We start from the raw sequence: 17962 nt of genomic DNA on the forward strand, positions 1-17962 counted from the left end.
TTGTTCCTAGAAGCGTGACCTTGCTATTTCAAAATACATGTTGCTTGGCTGCACCCAGCTCACCAAGAGATCTGGGCCACTCAGGACAGCCGGGCTGGGCTGTACAGATCCCTGTCCCATTTGCCACTTGCCCCATCCAGCTGGGGCTGCGCTGCTCAGTTACTTACAGATTCCCTCCGGGGCTCATGCTGGCCTGCGTGGGCTCCTGTTTGACGATGGGCGAGACAATAGTGGGGTGTGGGATTCCCGAAGGGTGGAGGCCATGCGCGGGAGGCGGGACCATGTGGGGGGAAAACCGACTGGACATCAGACTGCAGCATGGGAAATAGAAAAGCAGGACGCAGACGTTACAAATAAAGGCAACAGCCCCAGCCACACAGTGTGAATCTCTCCCTGTACCCAGCTCCTCACACCCCACCCACAGGTACATGCCCTCCCCTGGGGACTCCTCAACGTCCTACCCCTCTTCCTGCCCCGTGGCAGGGGGCAGATAACTCAGTGTCGACAGATGTTGGACTCCTAGGTGAGAAATGAGCCCAAATAAGACACAGTTAATGCTGGTAGTGTGAAAGGGCTGGTGCGGATTAAATCAGCCTCCTACAATTTAGGGGCCTGGGTCCCTGCCAGATTCTGAGAGCACCCCAGTAGGATGAAGGTGGTTTTTGGGTGCAGAACCGTGCCACGCTTACCCAGCCCAAGCCTGGATTATTGTAATGCGCTCTCCATTGGAAACATGCCGTTGCTTCAGTGCAGAGCACAGGCTCTCCCGCTGACAACACACACACTCCCGGGAGCTACTGGGTGGGATTTTCATCTTTAAACCCCTAAATGGTTTAGGATCCACATACCGAAGATTTGCCTCTCCTCACAAACCATCCTGCCACAGCTACTGTCAGGAGCTGGAAGGAATCCAAGGCATGTGACTACAGAGGGCATGGTGGAGCCCAGGAAAGCATCATTTATGTTTTCCCAATTTGACCCTGCCCAAGCTGGACTATCAGATGTGGAGTAAGAGCCTCTCTGCCAACGTTTTGCCCTGGGCTACAGCCTTGAAGGTCTGCCAGCTTGCTTCCGTAATAGTGGGGAGCAGTTTGCCCCACACAGGGCAGAGTCGCCCAGATTCCACCGTCTGGGATGATGTGGTATTGTTCTGTTCTGTATAGGTTCTGGTACTGCCCTCATCCCCACAGTAACTGCACAACTCCCCATCGCATGCAGGTGTTGTGAAAAAGGCAAATATCGTTGTTGGGTGTATTAGCAGGAGTATGGTATAGAAGACATAGGATGTCATCCTTCTGTTCTACTTGGCATTTGTAAGGCCTCATCTGGAGTACTAGGCCCTGTTTTCGGCACTGCACTTTAAGAAAGACATGGACAAATTGGAGAGAGACCAGAGGAGAACAACAAAACGTGTAAGTGATTTAGAAAACCACATTGATGAGGGAAGCTTGAAAGAATTGCACATGTTTAGCCTAGAGAAGAGAAGGCGCCGGGGGGGGGGGGGGGGAGGACGGGACGTGGTAACAGGACAAGTAGTAATTGCCTTCGTTAGCAGCAAGGGCGATTTACGTTCAATCTTAGGAAAAGGTTTCCAACTACAAGGGGAGTTAGGCTCTGAAACAAGTTACCAAGGGAGGCTGTAGAATCCCCGTCACTGGAGGTTTTTAACAACAGGTTGGACAAACACCTGTCAGGGATGGAGGCTGGGTTTACTTGGTCTGTCTCGGCATGAGAGGAACTCTCGAGGTCCCTTCCAGTCCTACATTTCTATGATTGATCAACACGGCTAACGTGTCACGTGAGGCTTGTGCATCCATGATCCAGCTTCTATGACACAGCAAATAAAGGATTTCCTGCTCCAGGACTGGTCAGAAATGCTAACCCTCATCAGGCCTCCTAGCAATTGCTTGGAGTGACACTAGGAGTGCCCAAAGGCCCTCTGCCTTTGTCTTGGAATTGCAAGTACATTGAATAACTCATGAAACGGACAGGGACTGGACACAGGACTGAAGGGCTGTCCAGCTTCTCAAACAAGGTAACAAACAAGCCCCTGAAACGCTGAGTGGGCAGACTGATTCTGTCGGTCACCGTCCCCTACTCTGGTTCCAACTCCGTCACAGAGATGTGGACAGAACCCTATGAATTCTCAGCCTGTGGCAAAAGCTGTTGCTGTTTTCCCCATGACCACAGGAGGGTGGACAGGTAAATCAACCCTTCTTTGTGGACGTGGAGCAGCCACTCACCTGATCCCTAAACACATTGAGATGCTGCACGTGAGCCCAAAGTCTTGTCTAGCCCAAAGTCTCTCGAGCTCCTAGCTTGAATAGGGGCCAAAGAAAGAACCAACCTCTTTGGTGCTGAGTAAAAGGACTAAGAACCAGATGAAGGGGGGAGGGATAGCTCAGTGGTTTGAGCATTGGTCTGCTAAATCTAGGGTTGTGAGTTCAATCCTTGAGGGGGCCATTTAGGGATCTGGGGCAAAAATTGGGGATTGGTCCTGCTTTGAGCAGGGGGTTGGACTAGATGACCTCCTGAGGTCCCTTCCAACCCTGATATTCTAGGATTCTGTGATCCCATGGGGGGATGTAGGCCTCCCCATATTTAAACTCTTAGGGACGGGATTTTCCAAAGGGCCTAAGTGACACCGACAATCCCACCGTAGAGAGAGCAGACTGTTCGGAACGCAGCATCACATCCAAGACGGATGATGGTATGGGAGCAACTAAAAGTTCTGACACAAGGTAAGGTAAGGGCAAGGAGCCAACAGTGCCGTGAGTGTCTAGGATAAAGTAAGGACAGCTGGCAAGCATCTTCCAGCATGTAACATGGATCCAGCAATTTCTTCGTCTTGTTGTGGTGCTTCAGAGAAGGTCTGCAATGCTCAGGAGTTGGGGTGGGCAGACCTCTCTTGGTGCTCTGGGACGGGGAGTGAAGGCCTCATTCATAAGGAGAACGCAAAGGCCTTTCTCCCAAATCCCAGGTTGGCAAAAAGGGAAGGTAGTGCTCCCCCTCAAGGAATGGCCTTCAGCTGGTCATGCAGGATATAAATCATGCTGGTCTTGTGTGCAGAGAGGCACATCTCAACCCCAACTAGTTGTAGGCTTCAGCCACAATGGCTCGAACCACAACAAGTCTGGAAAACACGTATTCACTGTTATTTTTTCCCAATGAAAACCCCCACTGAAGCTGCTAAGAAGAAATACTGAGAAGTTTCATCCTGAGAACCTCCAACATGACATCCATCGACAGGTGGAGGAAAGAGCAGAGCAGAGATGCAACCCCTCCCACAGGTAATGGCTTTCAGTGATTCTAAGGTGCACATGGGAGTGCCCCTGGCCTCCAAAGTGGAGACAAATTCACACGACCCATCTCTGGGGCCTGCAGGAGCCACTGGACAGGGGCCTTCCCCATTCAGCTTGTGGGCCACAGGGATTCAAGCTGTTAGTTGTTAGGCAGAACTTCGCCTGTTTTCCCTTGGCTCTTCTTTGTTCTTCTGTGCTTGTGTCACAGATCTTCCCGTTTTCTCAGCACAAATGTTCTTCCAGGGAGACCTCCTATAACCATAACCCCTGCCTCTACAGGGAAGGGGGTTTGTCTGCTTGGCACTGCGGGTCTTAAGCTTTTGCACTCTCTAGTTCTAATCCCGATTGAACCCTACCCCTGCCAACATCCCTTCTGCTCTGATGTGTACTCACCTGGACATTGAGGCATTCATAGCTAGGGCAGGGTATGGGTGTCTGAATCCCCCAGGAGGAATGGAGTACACTGGCTGTCCTTGCCTAAAATGGATGAGCAAAGAAAAACAAAAAGTCCTTACTAGAAGCACAAAAGGAAGAAAAACCATCACACATAGGGAAGCCACAATAACCAGTTTCCCTCTGATTATGTTCTGAAGGTGCCCGTCACAGCTCTGTACTTCAGGCTGACGTTTGTACTTAAAGCAGGAGTCCCCTTCTTTGTTAGGTGTGCCAAATACAGCATGTCCTGCACAAAATTAAAGCACTTAGTCTTTGAACACAGAATATGTTTTCTGAGAATTTACAAGTAAATCCATTAATTTTTTGAGTTCAAGCCAACTTTAAAATGGGTCTTTTAAGAACTGAAGGTCCCTCAGTCCTTTTTGAGTATCTCTTGAATTATCTTCACAATAAAACAACACAAGACTCTTGAAACCTCCCGCACAGTTAAAACTCACTGAAATCTTGTTTAGGGTTTGTGATCATTTTTTGCCATGATTCTCCACAACGGAAAGTTTATTTTTCAGCAGGGGCTGAAGAATAACGTTCTACTTCATTCCACAAAGAACTGGTCTTTCGCAAAATGCTATCCCTCTTAGTGTTCTCAATGGGACCGAGACAAAAGGCTGCCCCCGCTCTGAAAATGCCTTTCTCCAAATGGCAACCATCTCACATTGTTCCTATGGGACCGAGGCCACAGACTGCCCTTAGCAAGGACGACTCCTGCCTCTAGCCACCTGCTCATTTCCTCCTCCTGACACCCACAACAAAGGGGTTCTGCTTTCTCCCCAAAGACACGATGGCTTCACTCCTACTGGGAACATTGGGAAGTGGTGGCCATTTCTAAAAGAGGGCATCTTAACTGAGGGCAGCATGGGTCCTTGATGCCGGTGGATGTGGCCATTTCAAAAGGAAGTAATTCTTCAAGTGTGTGTGTGTGGGGGGGGGCGGGGGGAAGAAACAGTTCTGTTCCTTCCCAGGTGCGCTGGTGATGCAAAGCTGCCGTAAAGCCAGCTTACCTGGCCTATATGCCCAGGCTGCTTTGTGCTGCTCCAGAATGGCCTAAGGTAGCAACAGCATGTCAGAGACTCTTCCCCTGGAAGTTTACTTCCATATAGGGAAGGCTGATACTGTACATCTTCAAATCATTCGAACTGTCACATGGAAATGTTATTTTGGGTTCCTGGTTCGGGTTCAGGGATGTAATTTTTAATAAGTTAAGAGGGAGTCACGGTTAAGCATATCTGTTGTTAGCAATTCAGGGTAAAATACATTACAGGGCTGTTGTAATTAACACAAAAACAAGCACTCTAAACCCCCCAAAAGTCCAATGTAAGGCTAAATTTAAAAGAAAACCAAACATTTTACGGTATAGAAATGCACAGGGCTCCCACACAACCGTATTCCGCCCTGTAGGACACAATAAGGAAGAAGAAAAAAAATCTAGTGTGTCTTTTAATATCAATTTAATCCAATACGGAATCGCAGATACTAAAATGCATCATCACGGAGGTTACAGGAGGCAATATAGAAGAAGGAGGGTTAAAATGTATTTAAAAAAGCAGAGCACTGAAGGTATAAAGATCAAATACTAGAAATTCTGTAAGTAAATCAGAAGCAGAAAGCCTATAAGAGGACTGGTGGATTTGCCAGATCATCAGGGTTTAAAAAGCACAATTAAGGAAGATAAGGGCATTGCTGAGAAGCTAAATGACTGTTTTGTGTCAAGGTTGGAGATACCCCCATCCTGGTCCCGTTCTTGCCTGGTAATAAGGATGAGGTGCTATTAGTGACTGAGGTGGCAGAAGCAGAGGTGCTGGAATAAACTGATAGTTTAAGAAGCAATAAGTCACCAGACCCAGATGGTCCATGCGAGAGTTCGGAAGGAGTTCAGGTAAGAAGTGGATGAGCTGCTAGCAAAGATAAGCAATCTCTCATTAAAAGCAGCTACTGTACCAGAGGATTGGAAGGCTGTAAATGTTATACCTGCATTGTAAAAAGGTTCTACGGGTGATCTGGGGAACAACAGACCTGTCGGCCGTACAGCTGTACCTGGTAAATTTGTTGAAAGAATAATTAAAAGCAGAACAATAAAACGTGGAAGTGTGTGATATGCTAGGGTCTAACCAACATGGTTTCTCTGAAAGAAAATTGTGTCTCACTATTTTGTTGGAATTCTCTAAATGTGTCGATGAAGTAGGGGATAAAGGGGAAGACGACATCATTTCTTTAGACTTTTTGAAAAGGGCTTTTGACAAAGTCTCTCAAGAGGCTACTACAGAAGCTAAATTGACATGGATCAAAAACTAGCAGGAGAAATGGTAGGAATAAGTGGACCAAAAAAAGGTGAAAAGCCGGGGCCACAAGGCCCTGTATCAGGGCCAGTTTTGTTTAATATATTTATTAATGGTCAGGAAAAGGGGGTGAACAGTGAGGGGGTAAAATCTGTAGATGACAAAGTTATTCGGTTTGGTTAAATCCAGACAGGACTGTGAGGAGCTTCAGATTGAGGTGACTGGGCAACAAGATGGCAGATTATGTTCAATATTGATAAATGCAAAGTAATGCTCACTGAAAGGCGACACTTTAATACACCGTACAGAGTTCTGTATCAACTCAGAAAAGGACCCTGGGTCTCGGTGTGTGTAACGCAATGGAGAGCTCTGCTCCAGGTGCAGCTGCACTCACACAAGTAACCAGGGTGTTAGGGCTGCATAGGGAACGGGATGGAGAATACTATAAAGCCATTACAGAAACTAATGGGATCTGGATCCTGTGTGCAGCACTGGGCACCCCATCTAAGAAAGGAAGTTGCAGAACTAGAGGGGTTCAGAGAAGGGTGAGGAGAACAATTAAGGGCTTGGGAAAACCTCTCCTACAAAGAGAGAGAGAGAAATTATTGGTTTCGGAGTAGCAGCCGTGTTAGTCTGTATTCGCAAAAAGAAAAGGAGGACTAGTGGCAACTTAGAGACTAACCAATTTATCTGAGCATAAGCTTTCGTGAGCTACAGCTCACTTCATCGGATGTGCATCCAATGAAGTGAGCTGCAGCTCACGAAAGCTTATGCTCAAATAAATTTGTTAGTCACTAAGAAATTATTGGAGTTGTTTCCCTTAGAAGGGAGATGAATAAGAGGGGACAGGATAAAACCATATAAAATCATGACTGATCTAGAAGGGAGACTGGCAGCAACTGTCCTTCCAACCTCATAATGTAAGAACCAGGGGACAGTTCAATAAAACGGAAAGGTGGACAATTCAGACTGATAAAAGGGAATACTTTTCCCACATGCGATTAGCCTGTGGAACTCATTGCCATGGGAAGTCTTCAAGGCCAAGAATTTAGCAAGACAGAAAACGGGATTGGGCATATAAATGAGTAACAAGAGAAACCAGCGTTAGAATAATTAATTATACAAATATCTTGGGAGGGATAGTAATCTTAGGCTTCAGTTTTAACCCATTCTTTAACAATTAGGGACTACACGGGGGTGGGGCGGGGGGAGGTTATCCCAAAACTGCCTACTGTAGGGTCTCATGCACCTTCCTGTAATGCATCTGGTGCTGGTCACAGTTACGGACAAGATGCCGGACTAGCTGGACCACAAGGCTGATCCAGTTTGGCAACAGCTTTGTATAAAAATATTGCTCGAGCATGCAGGGGTGTAATCAGGGAGGCCAAAGCACAATTGGAGTTGCAGCTAGCAAGGGATGTGAAGAACAACAAGAAGGGTTTCTACAGGTATGTTAGCAACAAGAAGGTGGTCAGGGAAAGTGTGGGCCCCTTACAGAATAGGGGAGGCAACCTAGTGACAGATGATGTGGAAAAAGCTGAAGTACTCAATGCTTTTTTTGTCTCCATCTTCACAGACAAGGTCAGCTCCCAGACTGCTGCACTGGGCAGCACAGCACGGGGAGAAGGTGAGCAGCCCTCAGTGGTGAAAGAACAGGTTAAGGGCTATTTAGAAAACCTGGACATGCACAAGTCCATGGGTCTGGATCTAATGCATCCGAGGGTGCTGAGGGAGTTGGCGGATGTGATTGCAGAACCATTGGCCATTATCTTTGAAAACTTGTGGTGATCGGGGGAGGTCCCAGATGATTGGAAAAAGGCAAATATAGCGCCCATCTTTAAAAAAGGGAAGACGGAGAATCCAGGGAACTACAGACGGGTGAACCTCACCTCAGTCCCTGGAAAAATCATGGAGCAGGTCCTCAAGGAATCCATTTTGAAGCACTTGGAGGAGAGGAAGGTGATCAGGAACAGTCAACATGGATTCACCAAGGGCAAGTCATGCCTGACGAACTTGATTGCCTTCTATGATGAGATAACTGGCTTCGTGGAAATGGGGAAAGTGGTGGACGTGATGTATCTTGACTTTAGCAAAGCTTTTGACACGGTCTCCCACAGTATTCTTACCAGCAAGTTAAAAAAGTATAGACTGGATGAATGGACTAAAAAGTGGGCAGAAAGCTGGCTAGATCGTTGGGCTCAATGAGTACTGATCAACAGATCGATGTCTAGTTGGCAGCCGGTATCAAGCAGAGCGCCCCAGTGGTGGTTCCTGGGGCCCATTTTGTTCAGCATCTTCCTAAATGATCTGGATGATGGGATGGATTGCACCCTCAGCAATTTCGCAGATAACACTAAGTTGGGAGGAGAGGTAGATACACTGGAAGGTCGGGATAGGGTCCAGAGGGCCCTAGACAAATTGGAGGATTGGACCAAAAGAAATCTGATGAGGTTCAACAAGGACAAGTGCAGAGTCCTGCACTTAGGACGGAAGAATCCCATGCACCGCTACAGGCTGGGGACTGACTGGCTAAGCAGCAGTTCTGTAGAAAAGGACCTGGGGATTACAGTGGATGAGAAGCTGGATATGAGTCAGCAGTGTGCCCTTGTTGCCAAGAAGGCTAATGGCATATTGGGCTGCATTAGTAGGTGCATTGGCAGCAGACTGAGGGAAGTGATTATTCCCCTCTATTCAGCACTGGTGAGGCCTCATCTGGAGTATTGCGTCCAGTTTTGGACCCCCCACTACAGAAGGGATGTGGACAAATTGGAGAGAGTCCAGCGGAGGGCAACGAAAATAATTAGGGGGCTGGGGCACATGACTTATGAGGAGAGGCTGAGGGAACTGGGGTTATTTAGTCTGCAGAAGAGAAAAGTGAGGGGGGATTTGATAGCAGCCTTCAACTACCTGAAAGGGGGTTCCAAAGAGGATGGAGCTCGGCTGTTCTCAGTGGTGGCAGATGACAGAACGAGGAGTAATGGTCTCAAGTTGCAGTGGGGGAGGTTTAGGTTGGATATTAGGAAACACTGTTTCACTAGGAGGTTGCTGAAGCACTGGAATGGGTTACCTAGGGAGGTGGTGGAATCTCCTTCCTTTGAGGTTTTTAAGGCTCGGCTTGACAAAGCCCTGGCTGGGATGATTTAGTTGGGGATCGGTCCTGCTTTGAGCAGGGGGTTGGACTAGATGACCTCCTGAGGTCCCTTCCAACCCTGATATTTTATGATTCTATCGCATGGTGTACTTCAGGGCAGAGTTAAGGTTGTTTGAATATCCTATCTGCATTTCCAGACCTTAACATGCTCGGATTTCTTTTAAGTTAAAGTTGGTATTTCCTGGGTTTCTCATGCTGGTTTGGGGACTACCCACAAGAGCCCTGTAAGGTATATGATCCTAAATGACTCAGGTACTCTCCACAGGAACTATAAGTTAACATAGTTTTTGTTTGTAATATCTCAAAAAAAAAAAAAATCGTGATTGTGGAGGTGAGGGGGAACTCAGCGGACGCTCGAAGTGTGTGGAACCTCGTCCAATCCATGGCAGGCCCAGGGAACAACAGCACGGAGCTGGGAAGGGTCCGGCTTTAGCAGCAATTCCAATTCAGTCAGCTGGCAAAGTGCAGAATTCTATGCTCACAGAGGGAAATCTGACACTGTAGGTGACAAGCAGGAGGAGTGAGGAAGGGAAAGGTTGATCCTTACTGTGGTACCAGCCAGCCCAGTGCATGAGGGATTTGGCCAACAGCGCCAGGAGACAGCGGGTAATAAGGAGACAGTTCTGAAGGGTGAGGTGGTCGTGGAATTCCTATGGTGGGGGAGAAGAAAAAAGCAGGCATTAAATTACCGTAATGGCATCCCGGGGTCACAGCTGTCAGGCTAGGAGGCTCGCACTCCTGCACTACCTCCCCAGGACCTTGTCCCTGCGTTCAGTGCTCTATAAATGGGTGTGATGCTCCCACACCATGGCACGATATTTCTTCCTGGCTAGTCCTGGTAATCTGAGCTGTTATTTCCTGGCAATCTGCTCAACACGGGGAGATGTTCTTCCCAAAGGGGCCTTCCAGGCAGGATGGCTGAGCACTGAGCTCACTGCAGAAGGAGGAAAGACCATCCCCTTATACACGCATAACAACCTTTAATGCTGCCCAACCAGGACCTGAGACTCAAAGCTACTACGCACTTTGCCCCCCCTCCCCGCACTGCCTGCCTTGTGCTGGTTACCAGGGGCCAGGGAAAGCCGTGGGCATAGGAAGTACATCGGTTCAGAGGGTGTGAGCTCTCCGTTACCGCAGAACTTGCTGATTTCTACACAAACAAGAAGCCCCATGGCCACAGCCAGGGCTTTACAAGCCCTGCCCTGGACAAGATGCAGGATCAGGCTCCTACTAGGTGTGAGGGAAGCAGGGAGGGTGCAGTACCCCACAATGGGCAAGCAAGCCCGATGTGTGGGTGAGATAGCAGCAGGGAAAATCCGACTGCCCTGGTTTTGCAGCCGTCAGAGGAGAGGGCACTTGTGGGTACTCCCACATCTGAAATGTACTGCCGCTCTTCTGGTAAAGAGACAAAGGACCATCACTTGTCCACCAGAGTGCTTTGAGCTGAATGGCATATCCCCTTTGTACTGTCACCAGGAAACAGGCCAGACGTTCTCCAAAGAGAACGGATAAGGGTCTGATGGTAAAAACCGTCCCAGGCTGTCGGCTCCCTGTCCGACGCTAGCTGTGTGTTTTGGCCAACATCCTGCAGGTGGTTGGCCTGCATACTGCTGCTCCAACTCAACTCCTTCATTGGGTGCGTTTCCTGACAGGGTGAGGAGAAGCGGAGGAAAGCTGGGCGTGGAAGCATGTGTACCACTTCCAGTAGAAAGGCTGTGTCAGGCCAAGCAATCTAGCCGTGGAACCGCCGAATTAACAGCTGGTCCCTCAAATGGCAGGTCAAACACCTTCATGTGCACATTGGCTGATGAAGGCTGCCCATGCTGCGTCCAGTGAGGCATGGGCAGCCTTCCAGGAATGACATGACTAGGCTGGATCCTCTCTGAATGGGAAGTGCTTGACCCAGAAATAAACACTTGTGCCAGGATGGCTTGGTGACTTGCGATCTTCATGGCTAACCCAGCCAACACGTACATCCCCTACCAAGTATGTCAAGCTTCTCTGCGTCCTCACGCAAGCTGGGTCTCGCATCTCCCACGGCCAACTGCTGCTTTAACGTCAGCACAGCCAGGACCACAGATCCCTTTTGTGTAGCTTGTGGGATTTGGTGGGCTTCCCTTTAAAATCTGATCCAGCAGAAGCTCACTGGGGACGATTGTCCTTGAGTCAGACAGTTAGTACCACGTGGCATTGCAAGAGTTAGGAAAGGCAAAAAGCCTCTGCAGCAAAGTCTCAAATCTGGAAGGGAAACTGCTCAAACATTTCTATGGTCCTTGCTCGTATCCTAGTACTCTGCCCCATCTGTCCCTGTGTCTGACCGACTCACTCTGGGAACCCCCTTACATGCCAGCTTCTGTGCCCCGACAGCTCACCCGTCTTTGGGTCGATCTCTGGCGAGAGGTGGGAAGGAGGCGAGCCTGGGGAGAAGTGGTCGCTGCTGTACGTGATGAGTGGGGTCAGCGGGTGCATGTGATGTGCGTGCTGCACCACGGGTACTTTGTTCGACTGCAAGAGAAAAGGAAGAAAGCATTTGGACTTGAAAAATAAATGCATAACCCTCTGCAGAAGGAAACAGAAGAGCAGGATCCGGGTACAAATTTCAAAAGGACCCAAGTGACTTAGGAGGCTAAGTCCCCCATCCAACAGCGATTTAGGGTAAAATTATCAAAGACGGCTCCATCCCATTTCCAAAGGTGAATTAGACGTTTAGGTGTCCGAGTCCCATGGACTCTCAATGAGATTTAGGCTCCTCCGTGGCAAAGCCACTTTTGAAAATGGGTCTTGGGTGCTTTTGAGAACGTTACCCTTGCTGACTGCAGTTTAGCTGCAGGGTTGACGCATCCCAGAATCACTGCCGCTACACCCACCAGCATCCCCCGCTGCACTCAGACGGTTTCATCTCTAAGAGACTCCACTCCCTCTCACAGCACAGCTCCTCTCCTCATGTCCTCCTGGAATGTTCACTATGTTTTGGTAAAGAGATACCGTGGGGTGCTCTGGAGGTCACCTCCCTTCACAGACTCAGCTCTCTGGCACATCAGGTCCTCCGTTTCTAAAGTTACACCAACCCCAGATCTCACACAGCTGGAGATCTCCACAGTCTAGATGCCTTGTGCCATCCACACCATCTTCACACCAGCAGGCGCGTCACCGAACAGTTCTCACAGTCACCATCCCCCCCAGCTGTCTGCATTCCTGATCCACTCCCCGATCACACTGGCCTCTCTGCGTCTCCCACCGTAACAGCCAGACTGGGTCAGACCAAAGGTCCATCTAGCCCAGTATCCTGTCTTCCGACAGTGGCCAATGCCAGGTGCCCCAGCGGGAATGAACAGAACAGGTAACATCAAGTGATCCATCCCGTTGCTCATTCCCAGCTTCTGGGAAACACCATCTCTGCCCATCCTGGCTAATAGCTATTGATGGACCTATCCGCCATGAACTTGTCTAGTTCCAACTGTGTCCCCCTCCCCTGGAGCAGCCCCTCAGTGCGTGAGGAATCATCAGCCTCCACTACCGTGGTCGCAAAGAGGTCCATCCCACCTAGATGCCCCTCCACCATGAGACTGGCTCCCTCAAGCGGCAGTCAGGGATGTTAATTCAGTGGTCTACTCCGCAACGTCTTCCTACGCCTCCTCTGTAGACAGTTCCCTCTCTCTGCTCCTCCAGCTCACCAACTCTGCTCTCCAGATGTTGCACTTGGGCCCTGCAGGCCAGGAGCTGCTCGCTCCGGGTGCATACGTATGCCACTTGGCCATAAGGCAAACAGCTGTTCATTCTGTACTCAGTGCAATTCACTGTGGGCTGGTGGAGCTTACGAATTCAGATGCTGCATCCACAAAGCTTGCCAACGCTCCACGAGCTGGCACATGCACCCCAGCCCATCCTCTACTGCTCGTGCGCCGGATGGAGTTGTCAAGGGGGCATCTCTGTTCAATCTAAAGCAATTCTTTTCAGCCCAGTCCTGCTCTATCTCACAGGAGATCTACGTCCAGGCCAAGTTCTCAGGTTTCAGGCGTGACCCTTCCCCTGTAGCCTGCAGAGAAGTGTGACGTTAGTCAATCTCCTAGAACTCAACACGCCTCGAGGGATTTTACTCAAACGTACAAGAATGAAAAATTCACTTTGGGCAGCGGCCAACCCTGGAAAACGCCAGGCCCAGAGGCAAACGTTTTGCAGAGCTCACAGCGAGTGGGAACCAGGGGTTATAATGACAGCAGTTTTGCAACCTTAACGATAGAGGATGGAATAAATAAGGGCTGGCAGGGGATGGGGATGAGAAGGGGACCAGTGCAAACACTGCGTGGGATGGGAGGAAGCTGACCGAAATACCAGAGTATCTAATCCCTTGTGTGCACGGAGGTTTCCAATGACAGGTTTTGAATCATGAACTCTCACAGCACAGAGCGAACCGAACAGCCTCAGGCACCAGGTGAGTCTGTCCAGCTGCAGGATTGAAACAGCCATCTCTTGGAGGAAGGGCTGGATTCTCCAGAACAAATAGAGATGGGTATTTCTGTATTCCCTCTCGGTTTCCTCCCTAAGAAAATTATTTTGAACGCTCCTTAAAAGGTCACCAGCAAAAGAAAAATTTAACCAGGGCTTGGGTCCTTTTTAACTCCGTTACGATGCTTATAGAATGCCTGAAAGATTTCTTTTTTTCCTGCTTGCTTTTTACATTGGAAATACAAGTCTTGTCTGCCCTGGAAGACTTGATGGCCACTGGAGAATTAGTGAAATTGCGACCTCGCAGAAGAAAGGAAACTGGAAGCCGACCAATTGAGAGGCATTAGGAAATACCCTTCTTATTTGCCTTTGGAGAATTCAACCCTTAGTCCAAGGGATCATGGCCTCAACCCTGCAGTTGCATTTTTAGGTAGACTGATTAAAACTCTCGGGGTTTTACTTGTTTTTGTTAACCTCTACTTTGTTCCAATGCTTAATGAACAACTTTGGAGGAAAAAACGTCGTTAATTTCAGAACCCTCGGCTTTCAAAGAACAGGGGAGAGTTCACAAGAAAGATCTGATGCCTCACAACAAAATTCTTCAGCAAAACTGGGAGAGACCAAATCGGTACAATGCCGAGTGTTTAAGAACCATCACCAAACCCGCCCAGGCCTCTTCCTGCAGCATAAAACAACAGAATAAGGCCCAAGAATAATTACAAAAAATTATTTTGCAGCCACTATCAGTGATTAGTATTTGGCCTGGGCTTGGCAGCTCCTAACATGGAGGGACAGACACACACAACCTTAGAGCCTTGCTAAGTGCTGGGAGACTCCACAGAAGAGACTGTCTGGGAATGCAGTTTATGCCACTCCACCCCAAGCATGAACACATAGGAACCCATCTGCCTACTATCCCCAAGGGTCTAAGGACCACTGAGGGACCCGAGACCTTACGCCAAAATGCCCATAACTCGGATGCCTGAAGTTAAGACACCTTGAACTCACACAATACTTCAGCATCAGCATAGAACTGGCCTGATTCTCCAGGGCTTGGAGCATACACAGCCTCCATTAAAGGCAGTGGGAATTGTGCTCTCGCCAGCTTTGAAAACCAGGCCTCTTATTTAGGTGCCTAATTTTAGGCGCACAGATTTGAAAACGTCATCCTTAATGTGTCATTGCAACCCTTCATCTGCCTTTATCTGTGACCCAGGCTTATCACTTGATACCGCACCAGCTGTAGGCACCCACAGAAACCTCTTCTTTCTCCTCTTCTGTTGTCTGCAGTCTTGTAGCCATATTGGTCCCAGGATATGAGAGAGATAAGGTGGGTGAGGCCATATCTTTTACTGGACCAACTTCTGCTGGTGAAAGAGACAAGCTTTCAAGCTCCACAGAGCAGAAGAGAGATTACCTCACTTGCCTGGTCTCTCCTTTTCTCCTGTCACTCAGAACTGATGCTAACATTTTCACTTCCTGTTTGACATATTCACAGATTCTAAGACCAGAAGGGACCTTCACAGTCATCTGATCTGACCTCCCGTATAGCACAGGTCAAAGAATGTCACCCAGCTATTCCGGCATCCAGCCCAAGAACTCCTGGATGAACTAGAGCACATGTTTTAGAAAGGTTTCAGAGTAGCAGCCGTGTTAGTCTGTATCCGCAAAAAGAAAAGGAGGACTTGGGGCACCTTAGAGACTAAAGAGATTCCACATCCATAAATCATTGTTCCTCTGGTTAATTACCCTCATTTAAAACTTTGCTCTTTATGATGTGGTTTCAGGAAGGTGTGCACGGTCTGGGGGATAACGAGAGAGACCAAACTGGGGGCGACTGATGGGTGGAGATTCTGCCTGTGATTTGTGCCTGGTCAGGTGGACCAGGTGCAGCTGCAAGAAGAAAAAGCAAGCTGTCTAGAAAATGCATGCAGGGAATCCTCCAGCCAAAGCTGTTCAGGAAGGTTAGAGTACAATCAAGCAGACAAGCACTTACTAAGTGTGCGGGCGATGGAGATCTGCTGTCTTTCAGCGTAGCACCAGCCGGAACATCAAGAAGCGGCCACTTCATCTGCAGGTACTGGAAGAAACCCAGATTTAAAAGGATGAAACAACAACTCTGTGAGGAAAGGGGACTCCCCGAAGCCCAGCTGTGTTCACAAGAGGGAGTTGTGGGACATGTGAGAAGTTTGGTATTTAAAACAATTCTGATACTGCAGGGCCTGTGCCCCTGCTCTGGTCATTCACTTCCAAGGTCAGTGGAGGGTTACAATAAACAGTAATGCCAAACTATAGTCACAAACAGCCAGCTCTAACCACAGCAGGCCTTGAGGAATTGTGAGTCTGTGAGCGTCTCTTAGCCAGCTCAGCTAGGAGCAGCTGCGAGGCCTCAGCACTGTGCATAGGGTGATACACTTCTCTCACCCAAACCCTCCTCGCCCCCACCAATCAATGACTCAGCCACCCTGCTGAAGGTCTGGAAAGGGTCCCAGCGAGGAGCAGCATGCACTTGGACATGGGAACTCAGTGTGCTCCCTTATCTCAATCTGCCAGCAACAAGTTCCCCCTAGCGGATCATTCCAGAACCTCCTGCTCTTCAGTAATAGGCTCTGATTAGCTAAGCTCTTGCCACCCCGGGGCAGACAGGATCTACAGGTCCAGCGTGAACCACCCTACCAGTTACGTTCTCATGTCCCGTACCGGAGTCCCAGGTCTCCATGCACCATGGAACCATATACAACACAGACCCCAATTCCCGCGTCTGGGAAACTGTTTCACAATCCTCCCAACTACCCCATCGCCATTTAAGACTGATGCATTTAAGGGCAGCCTGTAAAATCTGCACACAACCCCGCTCCCTGAAAATCTGGCTGGCGACCACGGAAGTGCCGTGGAGGGGACCCTCTGCTCAGCAGCGCACGACGCACTTGGCGGAGTTCTGCAGGAGGTCGTGAAGGCTCAGGCATCCTCCGGCAGGGCTGAGCGAATGGTCAGGGAGACTGTGTTCCCGTGGGATCTTGCCGCGCTGGCTCCTCGAAGACACTGGCATTGTGTCTCAGGGACTCAAGCAGAGTCCTCTGCAGGACTATTTTTTTAAATCTCATTCCCACCCGCTCCTGCGTTGTTTCTTGCATTTTTAGTCTGACCCGCAAAAACCTTAGATCTCATAAATCCCACAAGAGAGAGATTCCCCATGCTACTAAAAAAAACCCAAACACTCAGTTAATACATACATACATACACACACACACACACACACACATGGAATTCAGACACAATTTTTACCACTAAAAGAATAAAACAAATTTTGCTTAAACCATATAAAAAACTACTTTAACTCCTGTTATAAGGGACACCAAATCTCTTCCAATCTCTCGCCTAAATTTAAGTGTTAAAACCCTAATTTAAAAAAAGAAAAACTGGCTTTCCAATCGCTGAAATTCTACTTATGACAAACTGACGAGAGATTTAGTGTTTTCACGCAAATTACCTCAGTCTGGGGTTTTTGCCCACCCAATCCTGCCCACAAGGAAGTACATTTTACCTGCTCCTGCTATTATGGCAGGGGGTCCTGCAGGACCCGCGGGATCTCAGCCAAGGGTCTAGAGCCAAGTCCAGCCAGGCAGCAGACAGCTCATTGGCTCACGCGGAAGGAGGAGTTTAGACTGAGATCTTTCAGCCTGGGACCACTGCAGGGCAAGGCCTGGCTTTGAGTATTGCCTAGGATGGGGCACATGGTCAGTGCTAAAACACAGAGAATTTGAATAAGAGACACCCCCAGTAGAGGATGATGCAGCTGCACCAGCCTTTGCACTGTGCGGAAGCTCCGGCAGCCTGGCAGCTCTTGCTTCATTCCCTGTCCTCCTCTTCCTTCTCTGGGGGAGCGATGCTGAATTGGGTGGTGCTGTGAAATCGCTGTACAAAGGATCCCCTCTAGAAAGGGGCTGCCTGGCTCCGAGGCGGGAACAAAGCAGTGGCATGGCATCCTAGCACATCATACAACCAGCAAAGCTATTGCTTCACTCGTTCTTTTATTCAACCCTTTCCCACTTTTTGCAAGTGGTCCAAACAGACCACAATGATTACAACTTACTTGTTTTTTGTACCTGATTAAAAACTACTACTAGTAATCCTTTACCCTTCTAGAGTGCTCTTCATCAGTAGACCGAAAAGCGCTTTACAAAGGAAGTCAGCGTCATTATCCCTATTTTACAGATGGGGAAACTGAGGCATGGAGCAGAGGAGTGAGTTGCCCAATCCACTCAGCAGGCCAGGGGCAGGACAGGGAATAGAACCCCAGTTTCCTGAGTCCCAGCCCAGTGGTCTGTCCACTA

The 17962-nt window shown here is 48.9% G+C and overlaps 1 protein-coding gene across 7 annotated transcripts in view; it reads right to left on the reverse strand.

Moving 5' to 3' along the window:
• TCF7L1 (transcription factor 7 like 1) overlaps positions 1-17962 on the reverse strand; it is a 102539-nt gene that overhangs the window by 5989 nt on the left and 78588 nt on the right. For 5 of the 7 annotated variants that reach the window (XM_074940296.1, XM_074940300.1, XM_074940299.1 and 2 more), the window contains 5 exons: positions 15625-15708; positions 11555-11687; positions 9730-9832; positions 3696-3779; positions 168-311 (listed from right to left, as the gene is read on the reverse strand). In XM_074940296.1, coding sequence (XP_074796397.1) covers positions 168-311; positions 3696-3779; positions 9730-9832; positions 11555-11687; positions 15625-15708 — 548 coding nt within the window. The remainder of the gene's footprint in view (positions 1-167; positions 312-3695; positions 3780-9729; positions 9833-11554; positions 11688-15624; positions 15709-17962) is intronic. The other 2 variants (XM_074940297.1, XM_074940302.1) reach the window with 1 other exon arrangement.

Source organism: Natator depressus, chromosome 26 (assembly GCF_965152275.1).
Source record: "Natator depressus isolate rNatDep1 chromosome 26, rNatDep2.hap1, whole genome shotgun sequence".
NCBI classification, from domain to species: Eukaryota; Metazoa; Chordata; order Testudines; family Cheloniidae; genus Natator; species Natator depressus.